The following is a 23,760-nucleotide window of genomic DNA, read 5'->3' on the forward strand; positions in this document are numbered from 1 at the left end:
CAGCAATACTTCATATCACATAAGCACTGGAAGTAACAAATTAAGGGCAAAGCTCAGATCAAAAAATAAAAAAAGGTCAAACCATAAACAGATAAATTAAGGCCTTCGTCAATCATCACCCATGAGGTTTTTTTAATTGACCTTTGATCGAAGATGGCTAACCGAGGCAGAATAAATTTAGTATGGACCCGTCGTCATCCGTGACCTCAGCGGAGAAAAAAGAACCTTTTTTATTTTAATAACATATGCCTAATTAATAGAATTTTTTTTTGTGGTAAGTATTTTTTTATATAAAACGTGTGTGGGGAAAAGATAATTTTTTGTGATCTTTTTTTTTTTTTTTTGAATACATAATTTTTTGTGATCTTAAAAACTAAGAACCTTTACTTATTATCAAGTGAAGGCTTGATGGCATGGGTTGATCTATATATGGAAAGGAACCCTTTAAGGAATATACTCTTATTAACCACAATGCCTTTTTATAAAATGAAATACTAATACTTGACTATTTGTATAAACTTGGCATGGGACAAATTTTCAACGGATGTATGGTATATTTGTTCAAAAAAGGAAAGTTTTTAAGACTTAGATGGTAATACAAATTAAAAGTTGGATTCAAATAAAAAAAATCACTTTTAGAAAAAAGAAATAACCAAGTGGCTACTCCTGCACCAAAAATTTGTTCCGCAGTGAGCCACTAAGCCGCTCCACTGACCACTAATATTAATGTACTAATTGATGTAAAATTTAAGGTACACGTATCAAAATATTTATCCTCTTAGAATTTTATTTTATAAAAAAAGTTGTTTTTAATTCACTCTTTAACATAAAAAAAATTATATTACTATTTTCATGTATTATTATATTATTAAAAAAGTTGGATATTCACAATAACTATTTTCAAAGTCACGCTCTCGTTTTTGTAATTTATGATTAAATAATATCAAAAAGTTTCTCTACCATTAAATCAAAATTAAATATTTTTTAATAAAATTATTACTTGAAAAGATTAAATTGAATCCAATAATGAACTGCTCCCCGTATATGTGGACCAATAATGAATGGCTGCCTACATATAATATAACTGGATAAGTAATGAATGGCTTCCCACTCCTTCAATTTCAAAATCAGAGTCTGCCTCATGAGCAGAAAAATCAACATCTGGCTATAACAAAATATCTTTAGTGTTTATAATAATTTTAGTTATACATTACATGTGCATCATTTAAAAAAGTTTAAATAGAAGAGGATACAGGTGATTTTGATGAAATAGAAGAATCCTTACAAATCGAGTTACTAATATGATGTTATTTGATCTTGCACATTAACATATTTTGTAACTTTAATGTCTCCTTTACTGTAATTTAATTAAATGTTGCGAAATCAGGGGGAAAATCTATCTCTTATTCATTAATTTATTCTCTTAATTATTACTATAATTCAATTGAGAAATAACAAAATAGGAAAAAATCTATATATGACAAAAGATAGCCTGTCATTGGAAGCAATTAAGTGGTCACTTAAAATGTAATATTTAATCTATTGGAGGATAGATTCTACACAAATTAACCCGAGCAAATGAGATGAAGTCTTCATCAAAGATGAAAAAAATAATAAGTAAACATTAATAGGAAATAAATTAAAAATAAAGATGATATCGTATAACAAGTTTGGCTCATACTTAATTATAAGTACTTGCATTGAATGAATCATTTATCAAGTATTTAACTATATTATTTTGAATTATTTTATTTTATTATATTTGATAAGGGAAAAGTGTTTATCCTTTTAAATGACACAACTTATATCCCTTCACTCTCACAAAGAGGTGGGACCCACACCTTTATTTTTTTTGTCAATTCTCTCTACTCCTTTATCTATCTCTTTCTCTCTCTTAAAATGACACAACTTTACATCCTTTAAAATTACACTCACTTTACCCATTTGATAATCATATAATTTTATGTAATTTTACATAACTTGAATTCATCATGTGCTTTATTATCGAAAAATTCTTATCATTTATTTTCCACTGAATTATTTTTCTCACTCTATTAGCATAATATTTACAAGATAATAAATAAAAGTATGTAATTATTAATATATATGTAGATGTATACCCTAATATTGTTTTTCGCATTGGCATAATATGAACATTAAAATATATATTTTTTATTAAAAAAATTAGATTGCCAATTTTATACAATCCAACTTATATACTATTTTGAATACTTCACAAGGTAATTTTATATTAATAGTTTCATTCTGTAAGGATACTACAATTACACATATATACACTTGATTTATTTATTTTAACAAATTATGACTGATTAAATTTTTATTTGGTAAACAACTAAAAATTTAATATGAATGAAAAATAATAAACACTCTATAAAGAATATGACTGCAGTGCTAAAAATGCTTGAATTTTGTTGAGAAACCTTTATGATTTAAGAATTCAGGAACCGATAAAACACTTGTCCTAAAATGCTCATGTTATGAGAATTGATCTAATAGCTAGAGTGTATGATCAAGAAACTAATAAAATAATAATGATGATAATAATAATAACAATTTAATATATTTTGATACTTATGTGAGGATTGACTGGAGTAGGTACACAACGGTTTTATTTTTTTTTAATTTATTCTTTTTGATATATTTAAATGTACTTTTTTTTTTTAATTACACGGATAATTTTGTTCTAATTTTAAAATAGGCCAAACATATAATATAATCCATGATATTCTAATACGCTAATGAAATGCTACCGCCTACCATGTATATAAAATACTTTTACGTGTAAACCTTCACCTCCTAATGTCTATGCATATATAGTGTTTACGCATATATAATGGGTGTGATAGGCTCCATTTGTACATCTCAATTTGCTTTTCTCACAGCTTCAATTCATTAGAGACACAGACACACTTAAAAGGATGGCTGACTTAGCTAATGGCCAAACCGGCTCCGTCAACAAGGTCCCCACCATCAAGTTCACTAAGCTCTTCATTAATGGTGATTTTGTCGATTCCATTTCAGGTTAATATTTTATACCTACCTTCCTCTCCACTTTTTATCTCAATTTTTTTTTTTATTGTCCTTTCTTTTCAGATTCTTCTAGCTTTCTCTGCTCCTCTTTCTGATCTTTTTTTCTGCAATTTTCTTCTTTGTTTTATCCGTATTAAAATGGAACACAACTGTATAAGACGCGATATATTATATCATTCCAAAGATATATTGTGAATATATTCGTCACTTTAGTTAAAGGAAAATTATTTTCTCATATTATATAAAAGGAATTATCTCATATAACAAAAAGAACCTATAAACAGTCTTGCTTCTTATTTGTATGTGTAAAAACTTAGCTTCTCTAATGTGAAATAAGAAAAATATAATCCTCAATTAAAATATAAAACAAGATTTGCTAAACATTTTTTTCCTCTTTTTCAAAAATGAAAAATTAGAGATTACAGAGCTAACTACTAACTAGACAATATTAACAATAACAAAAGAAGATTATTTTTTTATTGAATAATATAAATATGTTAAAACCCTTCTTCTCGTTCTTTTTTTTTCCCTTGTTTCTTGTGGGGGGAAAAACAGGAAAGACATTTGAGACAATAGATCCAAGAACAGGAGAGGCAATAGCGAGTATTAGCGAGGGAACCAAAGAAGACATAGATATTGCTGTAAAGGCTGCACGTCAAGCATTTGACTCAGGTCCATGGCCTCGCCTGCCCGGCGCTGTACGTTAATTTTTCCCTTCTCTGATTATATATTTTTCTTTTCTATTCATTTCCATGGCTCTCCATTTTATTTTCATTTCCTTCTTTCTAATTAAGTAATAATAAAATGCTTTTTTTATTCTTGTATATTTTTTATATAATCTCAAGTTGGAAACGAGTAATATTTTCTTTTTAAAATTATATGTATTATTAATTTTAATTAATTAAATAATTTAAAGGTTAATATACTCTTACTTATTCATTTTATAATCTGATTTAATTTAGAGAATTTTTAAATTTATATAACCAAAAAAGACTGACTTATTAGAAAAGTTCATAATTCAATTCATTTTTTGGCTAAGTTAAATCTGATTTTTTGTTTTTCAAAAAAAAATTATATATACATTTTGAAACTGATTCAATTTCCGGATTTTTATTAATTTCCACTGCTTTTGAATCAACCAATCAATTTCACTGCTATATACGACGTTCAATTAGATCAATTGAACTAAGTTTTAAAAACGCTCATTAGTTATTTTTATTGGATTTTCCTCAACACAAATGGCATTTCATGAGGGGGCAAATACTTCATTTAAAGGCTCATTAAGATTTGAAAAACCAAAAAATAGTAAGGATTAAAAGTAAATTTTAATTCTTGTTAGTGTATATTTTCTAGAAAATCAATATCAAGTTTACTCATCTTCAAAATGACTTTTTCTCAATGAAGATTTCATTTTTTTTAATTAATATAGATAAATTACCTACATTAAGCTCAAAATGACGTTATTTTAGGATGAAAATCACAATATTTTTGTAATTATAATTTATTTCAGGATTATAATAGTCTTTCTTATTATAATTTTTAACCTAAAACAACGTCGTTTTGGAAAAGAATATAAATAACTCATCTACGTTCGTTTAGAAATATTAAAGCCATAAATGAAATATAGATCCTTTTCAATATTACGTTAAGAAATTTTTCATAAAACATAAAAACTTAAAAGTCAACTTGTGTTCATGTTAATTCAACATAACAGATGCAAGCCACTTTTAAATTGACTCTTTTTTTTATTCTCAAGTATTTATCTTTGAATAAATCCTAAAAATAAATATAATAATATTATTGTTTTATTAGTTTTGACAATTCATCCAAAAAAATGAAGATGCCCATGGACGGTTTATATTGGAACTACTGCGTAAATAATTAATAGGGTTCGCTTTTTCTGCAATTATTGGAGATAAGTTATATGCAGTAAGTCCAATACGACATCGTTTTAGGCAGAAATTATTGTGTTTTTGTAATTTTAATTTATTTCAAGGTTATTATAGTTTTTATAATTATAATTTTTTAATCTTTCACTCCCAAAATGACATCATTTTGAGAGTAAATACAGATAATTTATCTGCAATAACTGCAAAAATATTTTTCTATAATTAATATCAAAGGTTTTATGTTATACTTGAGGTATTTAATTCTAAAACCATGATTTTTTTTATGGAAAAAGTGTTTGTCATTTTAAATGACAGAAAGTTATGTCATTTTAAGAGAGATACAGACATAGAAAATTTGAATTGTAAATTAAAAAAAACCACTCACTTTCTCTCTTCCATGATTTCTGTTTTTCTGTGTCTATCTCTCTCCTAAAATAACATAACTTATGTCATTTAAAATGACAAACACCAAACCCTTTTTTTATTGTTTTTTTGGGTAAAAGTAATTCTAAAACAATGAAATCCAGGATGTTTGGTATGTCGATAGTATCATTTTATGGATAATATAATTCTTATATGGCTTTAACGTTTTTATAGTAAATGTAAATAAGTTATCTATATTTAATCTCAAAATAATGTCGTTTTGGCTTGAAAAATTAAAAAATTATAATGAGAAAGATTATTATAACCCTGAAATAAATTATAATTACAAAAATATCTTAATTTTCATTCCAAAACGACATCATTTTAGATCCAATATAAATAATTTATTTACATTGACTGAAAAAAAAAATGAATCATTCTTATATTATATTTTAGGACAAGAAAACTATCTCCTACCTACCCTTTGATTTCCATGTTTCTCTTTCTTTTTTAAATTGTGGGTCCCACAAAACATGACTTTGGAGGAAAACTTGCTCCTCTCCAACTCCGTGACCGTGAGAGAGAAAAAAAACCCTCATTTTATATACCAAAATGTTATTTGCCTCCCCTCCCTATCTCGATAAGTGTTGATTCTTTGAACCAGTTATGAGGCTAATCTGGAGTCCGAGATGGGTTATAATAAAGATATTTAAACCTCTCCCTAAGATGACATGTGAAAATACAATCGAGACCATTTTCTTTCCACTTACTTAACTCCCTTACTACCAACTGATTTATCACCATTTGATTATTTGCCCATTTTTATCACATAATTTTTACTTCCTCTTTTTTAATAAAATAAAAGGTATCATGCATTTAAACGCCAGTTTTTATCCCCACCTTTTTTTTCCCTAAATAGGTGTGTGTAAAAAAATATGACGTACGTACAACCATTATTTTCCATTGAAAACCGTACATTCAATCCTTTAATAGTTACGCTAATAAATAAAGTTGATTTAGAAAGCACCAGAGAAAATTGGTGAGTAACAAATAAACAAGATTACAAACTATCTATCATGGATGTGGATACATAAAATTTATAGGCCTTTGATTATATAGGCCTCGCTTAGTATATTTCTAACAAACGTTAAACTTCATTATTCACGTTTGAATTCTCATTCTGGACAAAACACAAAATCGAAGGTCACTATTCACTACTACTGAATAGGATACTGCAGCATCATGGTTACAGGAATTTTCCCATCTGTTATTTTCATACTATTTTACAGCATATTAAAATTAACATGGCATTGTTTACCAAAAAAAAATTAACATGGCATTCATGAATGTAATAATCAGGAGAGAGCGAAAATTATGATGAAATGGGCAGATCTAATTGATCAAAACACAGAAGAACTAGCAGCACTAGATGCCATTGATGCTGGCAAGTTGTATCATATGTGTAAGGTTCTAGACATTCCTGGAGCAGCAAACACCCTACGTTACTATGCAGGTGCTGCTGATAAAATTCATGGAGAGGTATTAAAAATGTCACAGGAGTTCCATGCTTATACATTGATGGAACCAGTTGGCGTTGTGGGGCATATAATTCCCTGGAATTTCCCTTCTTCCATGTTCTTCATCAAGGTTAGCCCTTCTTTAGCTGCAGGGTGCACCATGATCCTCAAACCAGCTGAGCAAACACCTCTCTCTGCTTTGTTCTATGCTCATCTAGCTAAATTGGTATGATTGAACTAATGATTCATTTTTTTTTTTATCAAGTATGGATCTCACAAGTTACTTGAGCATAAGTTGATTGGATGCTACTTATTTTTCCTTTTGAAGGCTGGAATCCCAGATGGAGTACTCAATGTAGTACCCGGATTTGGCCCAACTGCTGGTGCTGCAATAACCTCACACATGGACATTGATGCAGTAATTTACATGACAAACAATATTTGAAGTACTATATGGTCTTAAATAAGAATGTTTAAATTGCCTTGGTGGTATGTTCAGGTCAGCTTTACTGGTTCAACAGAAGTAGGTCGTGAGGTAATGCAAGCTGCAGCTAAGAGTAACTTGAAACATGTTTCACTTGAATTAGGAGGCAAATCACCCCTCATAATTTTTGATGATGCTGATTTAGACAAAGCTGCCGAGCTTGCTCTATTTGGCATCCTGTTTAACAAGGTGAAATTCCTTTCAAGAAATCATTTCTTTTCATATAGCATTAAGTTATATCTCTACCAACATTTTGTTTATACCTTTGTGACTACAGGGAGAAGTTTGTGTTGCAAGTTCCCGTGTGTTCGTTCAAGAAGGGATCTATGATGAATTAGAGAAAAAATTGGTAGAGAAAGCGGAAGCTTGGGTTGTTGGGGATCCCTTTGATCCTAAAGTTCAGCAAGGGCCTCAGGTAAGGAAATATATAGTGATACAACTATTTCCTCACTAGTTCTAAAATATATATATATATATATCGATTGTTTTCTTGTGACTCCCCAACTTTTAATCTATATTTCAAAAATTGCTTAGCAACTTCAGAAAACAAAAATGAGAGAAGTAATTAGGATCATGATCTGTTGGCTAACAATTTTCTGCATACTGTAGGTTGACAAGAAACAATTTGAAAAAATTCTTTCATATATCGAACATGGAAAAAGAGAAGGAGCTACCCTTTTGACCGGGGGGAAGACAGTGGGCAACAAGGGCTACTTCATTCAGCCGACAATCTTCTCCAATATAAAGGTGAATTCAAAGTCCAAGAAGGTATCAAATTGGGCTATCTTCAGCATAATTAGAGAACTAACTATCATGTTTTCTTTTGTAAAACTACTTCTTTAGGATGATATGCTTATAGCTCAGGATGAAATATTTGGCCCTGTAATGGCACTGAAGAAGTTTAAGTAAGTTTATTTTTGTCATCATTTTATAGCTTTTCTTGTTAATTATTATTGTAATTTTAGTACTAAAAAAAAGTGTTCCCGGAATACTGGATTATGATATATGAAAAACAGGACCATCGAGGAAGCAATTAAGAGTGCTAACAATACCAGATATGGCCTAGCAGCAGGCATTGTGACAAAGAACATAGATACAGCAAACACAGTGTCAAGGTCCATTCGTGCAGGCACTATTTGGATCAACTGCTATTTTGCCTTCGGGGATGATGTTCCTTTTGGAGGGTATAAGATGAGTGGATTTGGAAAAGATTATGGATTAGAAGCCCTTCACAAGTATCTACAAGTTAAATCTGTTGTAACTCCCATTTACAATTCTCCTTGGCTTTGAACATGTCCTGCATATCTGCTATGAGACATGAAAGTTCAGATTTTCAATAATATTGTTAGTGTGTATAGGCTTTGTGTTATTGTCAATAAGACAACCTATCATTTTCCTTCCGATGCATTTCATCTATATGGTGATTTTGTACATGGGCCTGCTTGTTAACTGTTTTGTAAAACAGTTTTTTGTTTTTAAAAACAAAAAAATAAAAGAACTTGATTGAAGAGACTATTTTCAGTCATCGTGTTTTAAAAACCGTTTTTGTTTTTTGGTTTTAGAAACAGAAAAAGCAAAACAACTCCAGAGTGTTTCCAAGGTTGTTTTCTGGTTTTTTGTAAAGTGCGGTGGCATTTTCGTAAATAAGGGGATTCATTAATGGCATTTTCATAATTAGATCGATTTTTATTTTATTTTACATTGTTTTGCGGTGGCAATTTTGTAAATACGAGGATTCATTAATGACATTTTTGTAAATAACTACATCTTCCTTATAACTTTAAAACTAACCATATTCAAACAAGTTTTATTGTTTTTTTACTCTCAAAATCAATTTTCAAACTTCATTCTCAAAACAGGTTTTAAAAACAAAAAAACAAAAACACATTCAAACACACTCATAGTTCGTGTCAAAAATTTTGTCTATATACATACTTAACGGAATAAAAAGTGTACAGCAGATAAAAACTTCTGCAGAACAAATATTTTTTTCTTTCTATACAAGTGTCTTTTTTCTACTGTCACTATGTCACTTTTTCTGGTCGAGCAAACATAAAAAAGTGAGATCCATTTGTTTTTTTTTTATAAAAAAAAAACAAAATTCGTCAGCATATTTTGACTTTTTATGTGTTGTTATAAAAATTTTATTCTGCAATAACAGCAGAAGTACATTACTCTTATACATATATGAGGAGGGATATTCTTACTACTAAAATTTTCTACTACCAACTCACTACCTATCTAATCACCATTAGATCAACATTTTCTCTTTTTTCAATTTTTTTTTAGCATTCTCTCTTTGATTCAATGGTGATTAGATAGGTAGTAAGTTAGTAGTAGAAAATTTTGGTAGTAAGAATATTCTCCATATATATATATATATATATATATATGTGTGTGTGTGAAAAAACTATTAGTCTTTTTAAAAATATAAGTTTATGTCTTTTCATTCCTTTATATCTATACTAGTGAATTACCCGTGCCGATGCACGAGAAAAAAAATTGGTTTGTTTGGCATGGTGGGTCGGCCCTCCGGGCCGAACTCATTTTGTCAGTATTTCAAAGGTCCCAAACAGTCATTTTTTTAAATAACAAAACCGTCATTCATTGTTACATTAAAAATAGGAAAGAAAATAGGATAATAAAGGTCATATCTTTGAAGATAGATAAGGAAAAGAGACGCGAATAAACAGTCATTTTTTTTGTCTTTACCTGTACCATACAACGAAGTTATATCTTTGAAGAAAGAACCCAATATACTATAGCAGTCTTTGAAATACTTCCTTGTAAACTATATTAAGGGTACTATTCGTAACGCAGCCATTTTCATCAAGTATCAATATCTTCAATCCATGCTTACTCTTTACTCTAGACAGTGCCACATATAATTGCCCATGAGTGAAGACAGGCTTAGGGAGATAAATTGCAACATGTGAAAGTGATTGTCCTTGACTCTTTTTGATAGTCATGGCAAACGATACAATCAGGGGGAATTGTCTTCTTTGGAAATTTACAAGAAATGTATGACTCGATGGGCTCATCGTCATTCTAGGGATTAACACAGTTTCCCATATATTGCTTCCTGTAAGTACAATTGCCTCAACAACATGATTCCCTAATTTTGTAATAAGCAATCTCGTGCCATTGCATAAACCTCTCGACTGATCAATATTTCCTAATAGCATTACTAGAACTTTAACTTTCAAGATTAATTTATTATCAGAAATCCCTGAGCATGATAATGTATTTAAGATCTCGGGGGTGATTTCATCATCCTCAACAGAGGAAGTCCCACCTTGCTTAAGAATTTTATCCGAACTCAAAAAAGTCCTTTCTTCACCAGGAATCATAGACATTAGGTGCTCGTTTAGCATAGCAACATCGGACAATTTAGGAGTTAGAATAGCACGTTCTTTAAAGAAGGTCTGATCCAAAATATTATCCAAGAGATTCGGATAAACAAAATTAACCATATCCGACAGCGGATCTTCCGATTCTCTAATCAACAATTCATCTGGAATTGTTATAATAGATTCTCCATCAACATCATCTCCAAGATTACCATCCCCAACTTTAAGTAGCCACTCAGAAAATTCTTTTATTTCCTCTAAATTGTGAGCGCTACTTCCAGAATTAAGACGCATGTTCTTGGTCAAAGTTAATAAATGACAATGGGACCATAGATGAGAAGAATTGATGGTTGCATGAACTATATCTTGTATGCTGCCATGAGGAATGACAGGTAATATTTGCCGAAAGTCACCTCCTAGAACAACAACTTTTCCACCAAATGGCATATCAACACAGCTTGTATCAGAAATTTTAAGAACATCTCTCAGTGTCCTATCCAGAGCCTCAAAGCAAAATCTATGTACCATTGGAGCTTCATCCCAAATGATTAACTTTGTTTTTGACAGCAACTCAGCTATAGTAGATTTCGGCCTTATATTACACGTTGAATCTTCATTGATTTGAATAGGAATACGAAATCTAGAATGCGTTGTTCGTCCTCCAGGAAGCAGAAGGGAAGCAATTCCGCTAGAAGCAACATTAAGTACGATTCCAGCTTTTGATCTAATAGATGCTGAAAGAGTATTCCAAATAAATGTTTTTCCTGTACCACCGAACCCGTATAGGAAAAATAACCCTCCATTACCTGCCGTAACTGCTGAAACAATTTTATCATAAACAGCTTTCTGCTCATCAGTGAGGGAATTAATTAGTCTTTTATGCTCCTTTTCCAAAGCAAATCTGTCATACATTAATTCATCCAACACTAATCGATTTTGCATATCAAGCAAAGTTTCACTATTGATGCGTGGCATTGACGGATAATCAGAGAGGCATCTCCCATTGCTCTGCAGTACCTTATCAATTTCTTCAAGAGTTATGTTTTTTATAGACTCTTCTGTAAGAATTGCATCTGACAAAGCATAAAATTCAAAGGAAAAAAAATTAAAAAATTAACAAAGATAAAGTAATCAAAGAAAGAAAAGAGAGCGAAATAAGTACTAAAGCATCATTTGCTGAATGCGGGCAAAAAAAAAACAAAATAAGCACTAAAGCAACATTTGCTGAATACGGGCAAAAAAAGCTAATAAGTACTAAGGCAGCATATGCTGATTTCGGTTAAACAAAAAAAAATTGTATGAAATATTATTATAACACGTACCTTGACGTCCTATTCTTTTCCTATGCCGATAAACAACGTCGTCGGATAAAAATTTCCAACACTCTTCCCAAACTTTTTCAGGTCTGTTCATTGAGTTGGCAAATAACAACAGAGCAAACAGACATCTAAGATAAGCAGCAGATCCCCAGGAACTTGCCTCCTTAATTGCATCAATGTACTCATTGTCATCATCCAGAAGTCCTAAAGAATAGCACGCATCCTTAAATGTAGGAAAAACCACGCCATTGATCGTTCTAAGATCTTCATAACTGGTGCAACCTCTTTGAAAATTAAGCAAGGTGCGAAGATATGAATCTTCTCCATTATTGGCAGAAAAACGATTTATCCTTCCAATGGAAAATCCTTTTTTTCTCGGATTCCATTCATGCGTTTTTTCTTTGAAAACAAATTCAGTCGGGTACTCTCCATAAGTTAGATGCCTACCTTCTGGATATTTTTTATTTGCATCCATCCAAGACTCAAAAATTGACAGTCTAGACTCCGCCCTTGTCTTTACATCATACAACGAATCATTATCACTGAAAATAATGTTCTTTTCATTAGGCAAGTGAAATGGCAATCTCTGAACAGGGGGATATCTCGAATGAATGTCAAATCCAAATATTCTCCAAGCTGCTTCACATGCGGAGACATACCTATCATAAATAAATAAATCGGTGAACATTTAAGTTAATAATTTCTCAAAAAAATTGTGCCAATTTTGTAGGAAAGTAAAACACAATGGAGATTATTTTTAGTACCTGCAGTCATAAAACATTTTTATTTCATCGTCTGAATGATTTATGGCAGCTGTCACTCTGTCATTCCCTTTGTGGATGTATTTAAAAAGATATTTAATGGCACTTCTCTGGCAAGTATATTCAACGTTGATATGAGCCTGGTACTTTAAAAGAAGGTGTGCATTATAGGGCACAACATAACGATTATCAAGTTCAACACCATTTTTGTTCACAACTCTCCCATCATTTCTTCTCTTATAATGAGGAAATCCATCATCGTCAATCAAAGTACGGGAGCAGAAGTTTTTTGGAAATTTTTTTGAACACCGTCCGTCCTTCATGCAAGGAGATTTGTAATTTTCAGGACCACATGGACCATGTATCATGTAACTCGTGACAGCCATAAACAGCGTAGGATTCGTTTCCTTGTCAGGTATCTCCGCTGAAATCAATTTATCAATATCAAGAGCACTTTCAGCTTTGCTTGAAGGGTTCAAGAATAGAAGAATATGAGCATGAGGTAGTCCGCGCTTTTGGAATTCGATTGTACAAACATCTGTTACATTCAAAGAATATAACATAAGTAATAATAAGAATACAACAACGTTATAGAAAGATTCAATGCATGACGTAAATTTTTTTGTATAAAATCCAGTTAACAAAAAGAGTATCAAGTTTATAATATACTTACATGCAATGACTCTGCCAAGAATATTTTCCTTTTTTAAATCATGTAGCAACTGGTCCAATTTGAACTTGAAGACTCTGCATAGAATATCAGGCCGATCTTCAGGGTTCAGCTGTCTGGCCCTAACAAATCGTGTAATTTCTGGCCACTTAGGATTGCAGGTAATTGTTATAAAAAGATGAGGATATCCAGCCCAACGGCAAATTGCGAAAGCATCTTTACAATTTTCAGCCATATATCTAGGTCCGCCTGTGAATGAAGAAGGTATAATGATACGTTTTCCAGTGCTCAGTGCTGCATCTTCACCGCTATCTAATGAATGTTTTATATTTTTGTACAACTCAGCTCTCAGATGACTCTGGTTATATCGAATGAAATTAAGCCGTTCAAACTCAATCATAGTGTATGCATCAACCAGAAATTGTTGGAAAAGTTTCCTTGATCGATGTAGAATTTCTGATTCTCCAGATCGCATCTGAAGTCTAAACGAAAAAAATTCCTTCATGCTGATCATGGCTCTTGCATTTTTCCTACCACTGGATACAGTACGCTGGACATCATCACGATAACCGTCTTCACCGTATGGAAATAACAATGGATACTGCAAGCCAAGATATAGGATGCTTCACATCGATGCGCTGCAATACTCTATCTTGTGTTTCAATAATGATATCCCTATCGCCCATAGCACTGTCTATATCTCCAACAATCAAAGCTGCCACTTCGGATGCTGTCGGAAGATTATAAACTCTTCCATCACTACCACGCCTTCGAATAAGCCTCAACTTTACACCATTAAAGTCATCTTCCTTATAACGGTCTCTAGCGTACCTGAAAGACTGAGCTATACTGTTGTGCTTATCGAACATCTCCTTCAATAATCGGATAATTTCAGGATCAAGCATATCTTCAGTACTGGTGGAACTGCAAATTTAATAAATAAAAAAATTGTCATTCATATTACTCAACATAAAAAGATACTCCACATATGAAACATGAGAATTGGGTCAAAAAAAAAAAATATACCTTAGACAACCAAGTCTGTTGTCCACTTCATGCTCAGTGTCGTAAATATAAAGTTGAGCAAATTTTGGAGACTGACTATCAGCAGGCAGAAGACTGCCAATTAAATGATGAACTCTCCCCCCAACTCTAAAACAGTAAGGGCCAGAACCTTGATTTACTGATCCATCCACTTTTGCTCCAAAGGAGGTGAAGGAAAAAATCATATTGTACGCTCTAATATTTCGCAAAAAATGGCGGCTCGTCATATTGGAATTAGCATGCAATTGAAGCAATGTATCCGGAGCAGTTTTTAACAAAGGAAGTTGAACTTTTCCATTGACACAGCACAATCCAAATTGCGGCATACTTGGGTTACGATCCCTCTTAGTTCTTTCTGCATACCACATTTGTGCTCCACAATGCTCGCAAACAAAAGTAGGATCCCCTGCGTCCCAATAATCTAAACATATACAAATATTTTTAGATTGAAATAAGCTTGGTTGTCAGACAGGAAGTTTTTTATTTGTAACAGCAAATATATAATTTGAAATTATAATTAAGACCTCCATTGATATAAAACGTGTTTCGCACATTGAAATTGTTTATATAAATATCTATAATAGAAAGAAAAAATGATTGAAAAAAAAAGACATGTGAACACAATTTTTTTTCATGTATTAGATGAACCAAATGAGCACCGTTTTCACCATAAATAGTAGACTATAAAAAAATACTTTGTAAAAAAAAACTACATTGGCACATTCGAATCATCTATATCCATAATTGTAACACAAAGGATAACGAATGAAAAACTAAAAAAAGAGAGGCCAACAGGAACAAAGAGTTGTGATTCAATATTTGAAAATTGAAAATTGAAAATTAATATAAAGACCTTGATGGATAGAGGTAATAGTTGGCACACTGGAGTCATTGACATCAGTATCTGTAACACAAAGCAAAAATGTAACAAAAATAACAAAAGACATTTTTAATATAAAAATATTTTTAACTGCGTATTAAATCGGATTTGTGCTCACCATATTGAGTATAAGTTGCAGACAAATGTTCTCCAAGATGATCTGTAAAAAATAAAAAAAATGGCACATTGGAATCATCCATATCCATATATATAACACAACAGGAAAACGTAATAAAAAAAACTAAAAAGAGAGCCCATCACGAACAAAGAGTTGTGATTTAATATCTGAAAATTTAAAATCGATAGAAAGAGAGCCCATCATGTTCTCTTATTCATTGTTATCAGTATCTGTAACACAAAGCAAGAGGTAACAAAAATAATAAAAGACATTCTAATATAAATAAATTTATTCCCAGCGCATTTAATTAAGCAAATGAGCACAAGTATAAGTCGTAAACAACTGTTCTTGAATATGCTATGTAAAAAATCGGTGAGTATAACATTTATCATTCAGACATTTAATTTGCAATTAAACAATAGAAAATTGGAAATAATAAATTTAGAGAATAAACAACGCTCAAAATAATTAATTTACTATTATTTTTTTCCAGTTACCATTCGTATAGAAGCATTCGTGCTTGCATTTTAAAAATCCAATACAAACAGTGACAGGTGTTTAAACTCACTTTGTTGATCCAAATCAGCTGAAGTCGTACTTGTACCGTTATCATATGGGGAACTACATTGTATGTCACAGATAAAAAAAAGGCTTTAATGAATTTATATGACGTCAACGAAGGAGGTGCATGTAAAAATATTTAATTACAACATAGTGTTCCCAAAAAAGTATTCACAGGTATAATGATACCGTGATATATAGTTTTCATCACTGAACGCAGTAACGGTTGAAAGCACTGAATTCTCACTGTTCACATCAATCCCTATATGAAAAAGTCCAATGCGGAATAAATAATATAGTCGAAATGATGGTAAGTGAAAAAATAGTTAATACATTACATATATTATCCTCTTATAATTCATGGTTGTAGTAAAATCAATCAAAGACGAATTACCTGTCAAGTCAAGCATCTTTGGTATATTGTTTATCTTGACATATTGCTTAGAAGTCTTCTTTTGGAACATGATACCTTTCCGCCTTGAAAGGTATCATTGAGGAAAGCCTTCGCACGCACCATTCAAAGGAAACGATTCCACAACGTTTGGCTGGTAGGAATTAGATATTATTTTATTATAATCACAACCACGTGGCATGCTATGCGCAGTACCAACTGGGAACAATACAAAATCGAAAAAATAATAAATCAAACTTCCAATAGTATAACGTTGCTAAAGCTGTCCAATTGGTATAAAAGAGTAACAAACCGTTTGTAATATTATGCAGTCGTTGTCTGTTGGAGCTTATATCATTCTGAATATTGCTCACCTTTGAAAGTCTACATGTTTTAAATATGGGGCAATAACAAAATCCACTAAAGAAGTTTCGCAGTTAAATTTAAAAAATCAACAAACCATGAATGACATAAATGACAAAATAAAATTACCTGCCATCGGTAGAGGGAGAAAACCACAAAAGTTGTTCTACACAGCAATGAGTAAAATTAATGAGTAAAATTATTTAGTTGTGAAAATGAGAATTGATTGTCTGTTGCAGTCAACCTAGATGATTCACTCAGACCTCTGTTTCTTCTTTTCCTTGAAGGAGTATGGAATTCTGATTTGTATTTGCTCATTTTGATATTGTCTCTGTAGCAGTTTGGTCTTCAAATGATATGGTTTTTTGGTTTTTTAGCTCGATACCTTGCTGCAAGAAATGCAATTTTTTAGCTCGATACGTTCAGGAAAAGAAATGCGTTGGGATTCAGTAGTTATAAAAATGTGAAGTTTTTGAATTAAACTGAATAAAGATTTAAAAAACAAAGATAACGACAAAAGAGTGATTCAGTAGTTATAAATGAGATTTTCATGGAATAAAACAGTCATTTGTTTTAATAACAAAACACTCATACCTGATTCGATTGAATCAAGAGGTTAATAAAAGATTCAAATTTAAAAATATGAAAATAAGGAACAAAGATCGGGATATGTATAATTTTTTTTTTACTAATTAATTTTTTTCGAGTAAATAGAATTGTATTCTTTTAAAAATGTGAAGTTTTTGAATTAAACTGAATAAAGATTTAAAAAACAAAGATAACGACAAAGAGTGATTGAGTAGTTATAAATCAATGAATATCCCGTTTTTTTTAACAGTCAATTCATGGAAGAAAACAGTCATTTGTTTTAATAACAATGAATATCTCTTTTTTTTCAAAAAACGTAAAGATTTGAATTAAACTGAATAAAGGATAATAAAACGATTAGATTACATGATCAACATCAATTATTATAAAAACAAAGATGACGACAAAAGAGTGATTGAGTAGTTATAAATGAGATTTTCATGGAATAAAACACTTATACCTGATTCCACTGAATCAAGAGGTTAATAAAAGATTCAAATTTAAAAATCTGAAAATAAGGAACAAAGGTCGGGATATGTATAATTATTTTTTTTTTACTAATTAATTTTTTTTCGAGTAAATAGAATTGTATTCTTTAAAAAATGTGAAGTTTTTGAATTAAACTGAATAAAGATTTAAAAAACAAAGATAACGACAAAGAGTGATTTAGTAGTTATAAATCAATGAATATCCCGTTTTTTTAACAGTCATTTAATGGAATAAAACAGTCATTTGTTTTAATAACAATGAATATCCCGTTTTTTTCAAAAAACGTAAAGATTTGAATTAAACTGAATAAAGGTTAAATAAACTATTAGATTACATGATCAACATCAATTATTTAAAAAACAAATATGACGACAAAAGAGTGATTTAGTAGTTATAAATCAATGAATAAGCAATCTTGACCATTGATTTAAAGTAACAAATCCTGTCAATTGAAAATATAATTTTTTTTTGTATTTATTATATTCACCGATTTACCATTAAAGGAAACTTTTTTAAATGTTGTAGTGTGAACACAATGGTGAAATTGAACCACAGTGCGACACGTCAGCAAGGTTTCCACAGAATGAAATTCCTTTATAATATAATATTATATTGTGTTATTTATATATATTGGGTAAACTAAAGTGATTAGTTAAATATTCCCAAATAGATTCCTAAGTGAGTATGGGCTGAATGAGTGGATATCGGTGTTGGGCCAACTAGGTATAATGGGAGCTTATTGGCCCAACAATAAGGATAAAAACACTATAAAGGGTTATGGTCCCCAAGACGTCAAATGAACAACCCTAGTTTCTCTTCCCCATCAAGACAGAGACGGCACACTAAGGAATAAGGTTTTAGGGTGATTTGACTGAGGAAGACTACAAACCCCAATAGACAAGATCAAAGTTATTCTGCTGCAATGGAGACAGGTATTCCTCCACCTTTATGTTGTTCTTATTTTTTTTTATGATTTGGTATGATGGATCTTGGCTTGTGGGTGATAGTTATCACCATAAAGTTTAGAGGAATCAAAAATTCCAACACTCATGACCAGTGGTACAAGGAGAGCATTCATAGCAAGCCTATAGACTCATTTATATGTTGCAGCAGCGATGATAAGCCAAGAAAATTGTTTTTGGTTTTTATCAAAACCATGTTCCATCTTCAACCTGAAAGAAGTGAGGTCTTTTGGCAATTGTTTGCAAAGCAAAATCATCATCAGAGAGCTCCTCCAGCTAGGGGTGTGCAAAAAAATTGGTTCACTTGCCCTGCCCTTGATCCGACCTTGACCCGACCCATAAATACCCATATTTTTTGAACTGGTTTAAATACTGACCCACTTTTATTTGGGTCAGTTTGAGACCTGACTCGTTTTAATATTGACTCACTGACCCAAAACTTGACCCATACACATTATGTGAAAAAAAAATCACAATTACATTAAAAGAAAAGTTTTAACGTAAAACAATTACGTCAAAAATTTTTATGGAAAATATTTTCATAAAAATTTTCACAATAATTTTTGACGAAAAATATTTTCATCAAAATTTGTGACTAAAAACATATCGGTAAAAAAATTTGACGGAATGTTTTTTTTGTCAAATTTTTTTACGGAATCTAAATTTCGTCAAAATATTTCACAAAAAAATATATTCATAAAAACTTTCGACGAAACACATTTTCATCGAAATTCTTTGACGGAAAAAAATTTCATCAAAATTCTTTAAAGATTTCAAATTTCGGCGAAAGTTTTCGACGGAAATATTTTCGTTAAACTTTTTGACAAAAAAAAATTTCGTCGAAATTTTTAGCGAAACACATTTCTATCAAAAAATTTCGCCTAAATATTTTCGTCAAGTTTTTTGATAAAGAATATATCCATCAAAATTTTCAACGGAACACATTTCTGTAAAAAAATTCGTAAAATTTTTTAACAAAAATATTTCGATAAGAAATTTTGAATGAAAAAATATTTTGTCTAAATTCTTTAGAGAATCTAAATTTCGTCGAAAGTTTCAAATGAAACATTTTCCATTTAAAATTTCGACGAAACACATTTCCATAAAAAAATTTCGACGGCAAAAAATTTCATTAAAATTCTTTACAGATTTCCAATTTCTGCTAAAGTTTTTGACGGAAATATTTTTGTCATCAAAAAATTTTGACGGCAAAAAATTTCATCAAAATTCTTTACAGATTTCAAATTTCGGCGAAAGTTTTCGACGGAAATATTTTCGTCATCAAAAAATTTTGACGGCAAAAAATTTCATCCAAATTCTTTACAGATTTCTAATTTCGGCGAAAGTTTTCGACAGAAATATTTTAGTTATCAAAAAATTTCGACGGCAAAAAATTTCATCCAAATTCTTTACAGATTTCAAATTTTAGCGAAAATTTTCGACTGAAACATTTTCATCATCAAAAAATTTTGACGGCAAAAAAATTCATCAAAATTCTTTACAGATTTCAAATTTCGGCAAAAGTTTTCGACGAAAAAATTTTCGTTAAATTTTTTGACAAAAAAATTTACGTCAAAATTTTTAGCGAAACACATTTCCATCGAAAATTTTCAACTAAATATTTTCGTCAAGTTTTTTGATAAAAAATTTCCATCAAAATTTTAAACGAAACACATTTCTATAAAAAAAATTCCTTAAATTTTTTCGACAGAAAAACCATTTTGACGAAAAAAAATATTCTGTCAAAATTCTTTAGAGAATCTAAATTTCGTCGAAAGCTTCAAATGAAACATTTCCCTCGAAATAATCTCCGTCAAAATTTTCGTCAAAACACATTCCCATCGAAATTTTGAACGAAAAACATTTCGTCAAATTTTTTGACAAAATTCTTTTTTCGTTTAAAACATTTGATGGAAGAAATCATTTTCGTCAAAACTGTTGACGGAAACTAAATTTCAATAGAAAATTTTTTTTTGTAAAAATTTCGACGAAAATATAATTTTGTGACAAAATTTTCGTCTTTTGCAACGTAAAAATTTCGACAAAATTTTGTGAGAAAACCAAGTCAAAAACGGGTCAGGTCAGATTTGACCCAGTTCAGAAACTAAGTCAGACCCACTTCAGAAACTAAGTCAGGTGAGATCCAAACTGGTTCTGAACTAGTTCAACTAAATCCAATCCAAGTCAGACCTGACTTGGATCAAATTAAAGCGGGTCGGGTCAAAATACCTGACCTATTAAAACTAAGTTGGGTCGAGTCGGACAAAAACCTGACCCGACCTGACCCATGCACAGCCCTACCTCCAGCTGTATGATGGCAATGATGTTGTTCGTCATGAAAGCACCAATTCTAAAGTTTATACGAAAAATTCTAAATCACTGAAGGAGAAACTTCAGAAAGAAGAGAAAGAAACAGAGTGAAAATAAACCACACGAAAGAAAATGAATTCTTGATATTATTCTCAATGATATATTTCTCTTATAAATGTTTCTATATATTTAATAGGGACAACTTCAAAAAAAATTCTATTTTTTTTAATTATTACTTGTCCCTCACAAAATTTTTGAATTATTTACATTTTTATTTAATTTTTTTTATCACTTATTTTCCTGATTTAAATTTTTTTTATCACTTAGAGGGATAAATGATAAATAACTTTTAAGTCAAGGAGGTAAATAATTCAAAATTTTAGAAAGAGAATAAATGATTATAAATAAAATTACAAGGGGGGTTTTTAAAATTTCTTTAATGTGCCTCTGCATCAAATTATTTTGACAATTAACAAGAACAATGGTAAATATTGGTGTCCTGTCGTTTCTTTCATTCCAAGATTAGTACCTTTTCTTTTCTTTTCTTTTCTTTTTTGGATGATATAAGATTAGTGCTTATCATGCCCAAGTGTATATATTGTCATTTCTCGAATAGTTTTAGACTTGTACCTTATTTTAAAAGTAACGCTTTTTTCAGTATGATACACTGACTTTTATCAATATCTATAATTTATTTAAATATAAATTTGAATAAATTTATTAGTCAATCTCTATATATATGATCATCAGTTGAAATGATGAAGGAAATTTTAAGCAGCTTCTTTTACAAAAACAACTTTATTAGCCCATGTTCCCCCTAAGCCCATGTCCTTTAGGTCATAATAACTACTAGTTTTGATTAACTCTCTTGCTAAAGTGAAAATATGTACCAATTCTTCCTCATTTGTTACGTAACCAGCATCTAATTATAATGGCTTTTTGACCAAAATAATATTTTTTAAAATTTTTTTGCAAAATTGCTTGTTGAAAACTGTATATCAATATGATATAGTTAGAACGCCGTGGCCCAATTAGTGAGACCAGTACGCCATATGACAGCACCCGGCAGCCTCGCAAAGGTGATTAGCGAGAGCGGTAGATGCTTATCTATTCTAAATTCAACTGATTCTTTTTTTTTCTTTTTTTCTTTTGGTAAACTTTTTTTTAAACTGTTTCTTTTATTGTTATCTTTTCACTCAACAAAAATATAAATTATTATTATTATCAATAATAATTAATATCATAAATATTGCAACTATAATTATATAGGAATTAACATTGAATTTATTCAATTAAATAATAATTAATATATAAATTATTATCATTTGTCTAGCACAATTTTTGGAATTCTGTAAATTTACAAATATCAAATTTATTGTTAATAATAACAATTTAATGATTGATTTTATTTTATCCTTCCCTATTCTCCCTTCCCAATTAAAATAAAGGAAAAGTTTTTCTCCAGTCACCCAGTGAACTCAAAACGACATCGTTTTGGTTATAAGATTAAAAAATTATAATAATAAAGACTAATATAACTCTGCAATATATTATAATTACAAAAATACATTGATTTCAGCTCCAAAACGACGTCGTTTTGAGCTCAATGGAGATAACTTTATTCCCGGTGACTAGAGAAATCTTTTACCCTTAAAATAATACATATTATGCTTAGCAAAAAAATAATAATAATACATATTATAAAAATCTTTGTTATCATATTATAAAAATAATATATATTTTATATATGTGAATGACCTTTGGTTATTCATATACCATATACATATGATGATGATCTTTGGTTTTATATATGACCTTTGAAATACAATGTAATCATTACACTAATGGGGTATTAAAATGTAATCACACTTATATTCATGTTTAGAATGTTGCATGGCTTCTATGGTAAATTAAACGATTGGTGAATCAGAATCTGGTGTTATTCTCATACTTTCCCAAGACCTCATGCCTTGATCTTCCATATTTTCTCTCTTCATCTCTCTTTTTCTATTTCTCTCCGTTTTATAGGTTTCTGTAGTAACAAGAGTCAAAATTAAATGGGGTTTGGCGTAATTCAAGAAAAGCATAATGAATATTGTTAATGTTATAAACAAAAGTAATTAACAATTATTATATTCTTCATAAGGTCCTACTAAATAACCTTATGCCTTCATAGGGACAAAAATCCTAGATAATGAAGAAATGTTAACATATCTTCAAAGTATAGACAAAAAATCTGAAGAATTTTTTTTTTTTTTAATATTAATTGTACTTTTGGATTAAATTAATTTACAAAACATTTTAGTTATAAGTTATTTTAAATAAAGAAAAAAAGAAAAAAAAATCCAAAGAACCAATTAAGTTGTTCACGTTTGCTTATTTGTAAGGAAAGTTAAAGTTTCACTCTTAGCAATTTTGACATTCCTTCTGTTTTTTTCATAATACCAACATTCACGAAAGAGAAAAAAGCTAACCAAAAGAATTGTATGTTGCTTGTAGCTGACACAATGGATCGGGATACCAACAAAAGCTTAACATTACCTCTTCAAGCAACCAATCCCAAGGCTACAATTACCACTGCCTAACAAAAAATAAGTAGAGCTTCTGAGTGAGACAAAGCTAAAGAAGAAAGCAAATAGAGAGAACTTCA

The 23,760-nt window shown here is 30.4% G+C and overlaps 2 protein-coding genes across 2 annotated transcripts; one reads left to right on the forward strand and one right to left on the reverse strand.

Moving 5' to 3' along the window:
* Nucleotides 1-2,842: 2,842 nt before the first annotated feature.
* Nucleotides 2,843-8,738, forward strand: LOC133289850 (aldehyde dehydrogenase family 2 member C4-like). The gene is made up of 9 exons (XM_061487860.1): nucleotides 2,843-3,042; nucleotides 3,607-3,749; nucleotides 6,663-7,046; nucleotides 7,149-7,238; nucleotides 7,320-7,493; nucleotides 7,582-7,719; nucleotides 7,914-8,051; nucleotides 8,148-8,209; nucleotides 8,321-8,738. Exons 1-9 carry the CDS (start codon nucleotides 2,940-2,942, stop codon nucleotides 8,592-8,594), a joined length of 1,506 nt encoding a protein of 501 aa, XP_061343844.1. The 5' UTR covers nucleotides 2,843-2,939; the 3' UTR covers nucleotides 8,595-8,738.
* A 1,274-nt stretch (nucleotides 8,739-10,012) lies between these two features.
* Nucleotides 10,013-16,471, reverse strand: LOC133289841 (uncharacterized). Its single transcript, XM_061487844.1, has 11 exons — nucleotides 16,402-16,471; nucleotides 16,197-16,269; nucleotides 16,015-16,067; nucleotides 15,302-15,352; nucleotides 14,431-14,869; nucleotides 14,052-14,328; nucleotides 13,408-14,005; nucleotides 12,738-13,272; nucleotides 11,977-12,632; nucleotides 10,197-11,727; nucleotides 10,013-10,016 (listed from the first exon to the last, which is right to left on the reverse strand). The coding sequence occupies exons 1-11, from the start codon at nucleotides 16,469-16,471 to the stop codon at nucleotides 10,013-10,015; spliced, it is 4,287 nt and encodes a 1,428-aa protein (XP_061343828.1).
* Between the last annotated feature and the right edge of the window lie 7,289 nt (nucleotides 16,472-23,760).

The sequence above is a fragment of the Gastrolobium bilobum genome, unplaced genomic scaffold (assembly GCF_033153095.1).
Source record: "Gastrolobium bilobum isolate Gb01-03AN ecotype WA unplaced genomic scaffold, APGP_CSIRO_Gbil_v1 utg4848, whole genome shotgun sequence".
In the NCBI taxonomy this organism is placed as follows: domain Eukaryota; kingdom Viridiplantae; phylum Streptophyta; class Magnoliopsida; order Fabales; family Fabaceae; genus Gastrolobium; species Gastrolobium bilobum.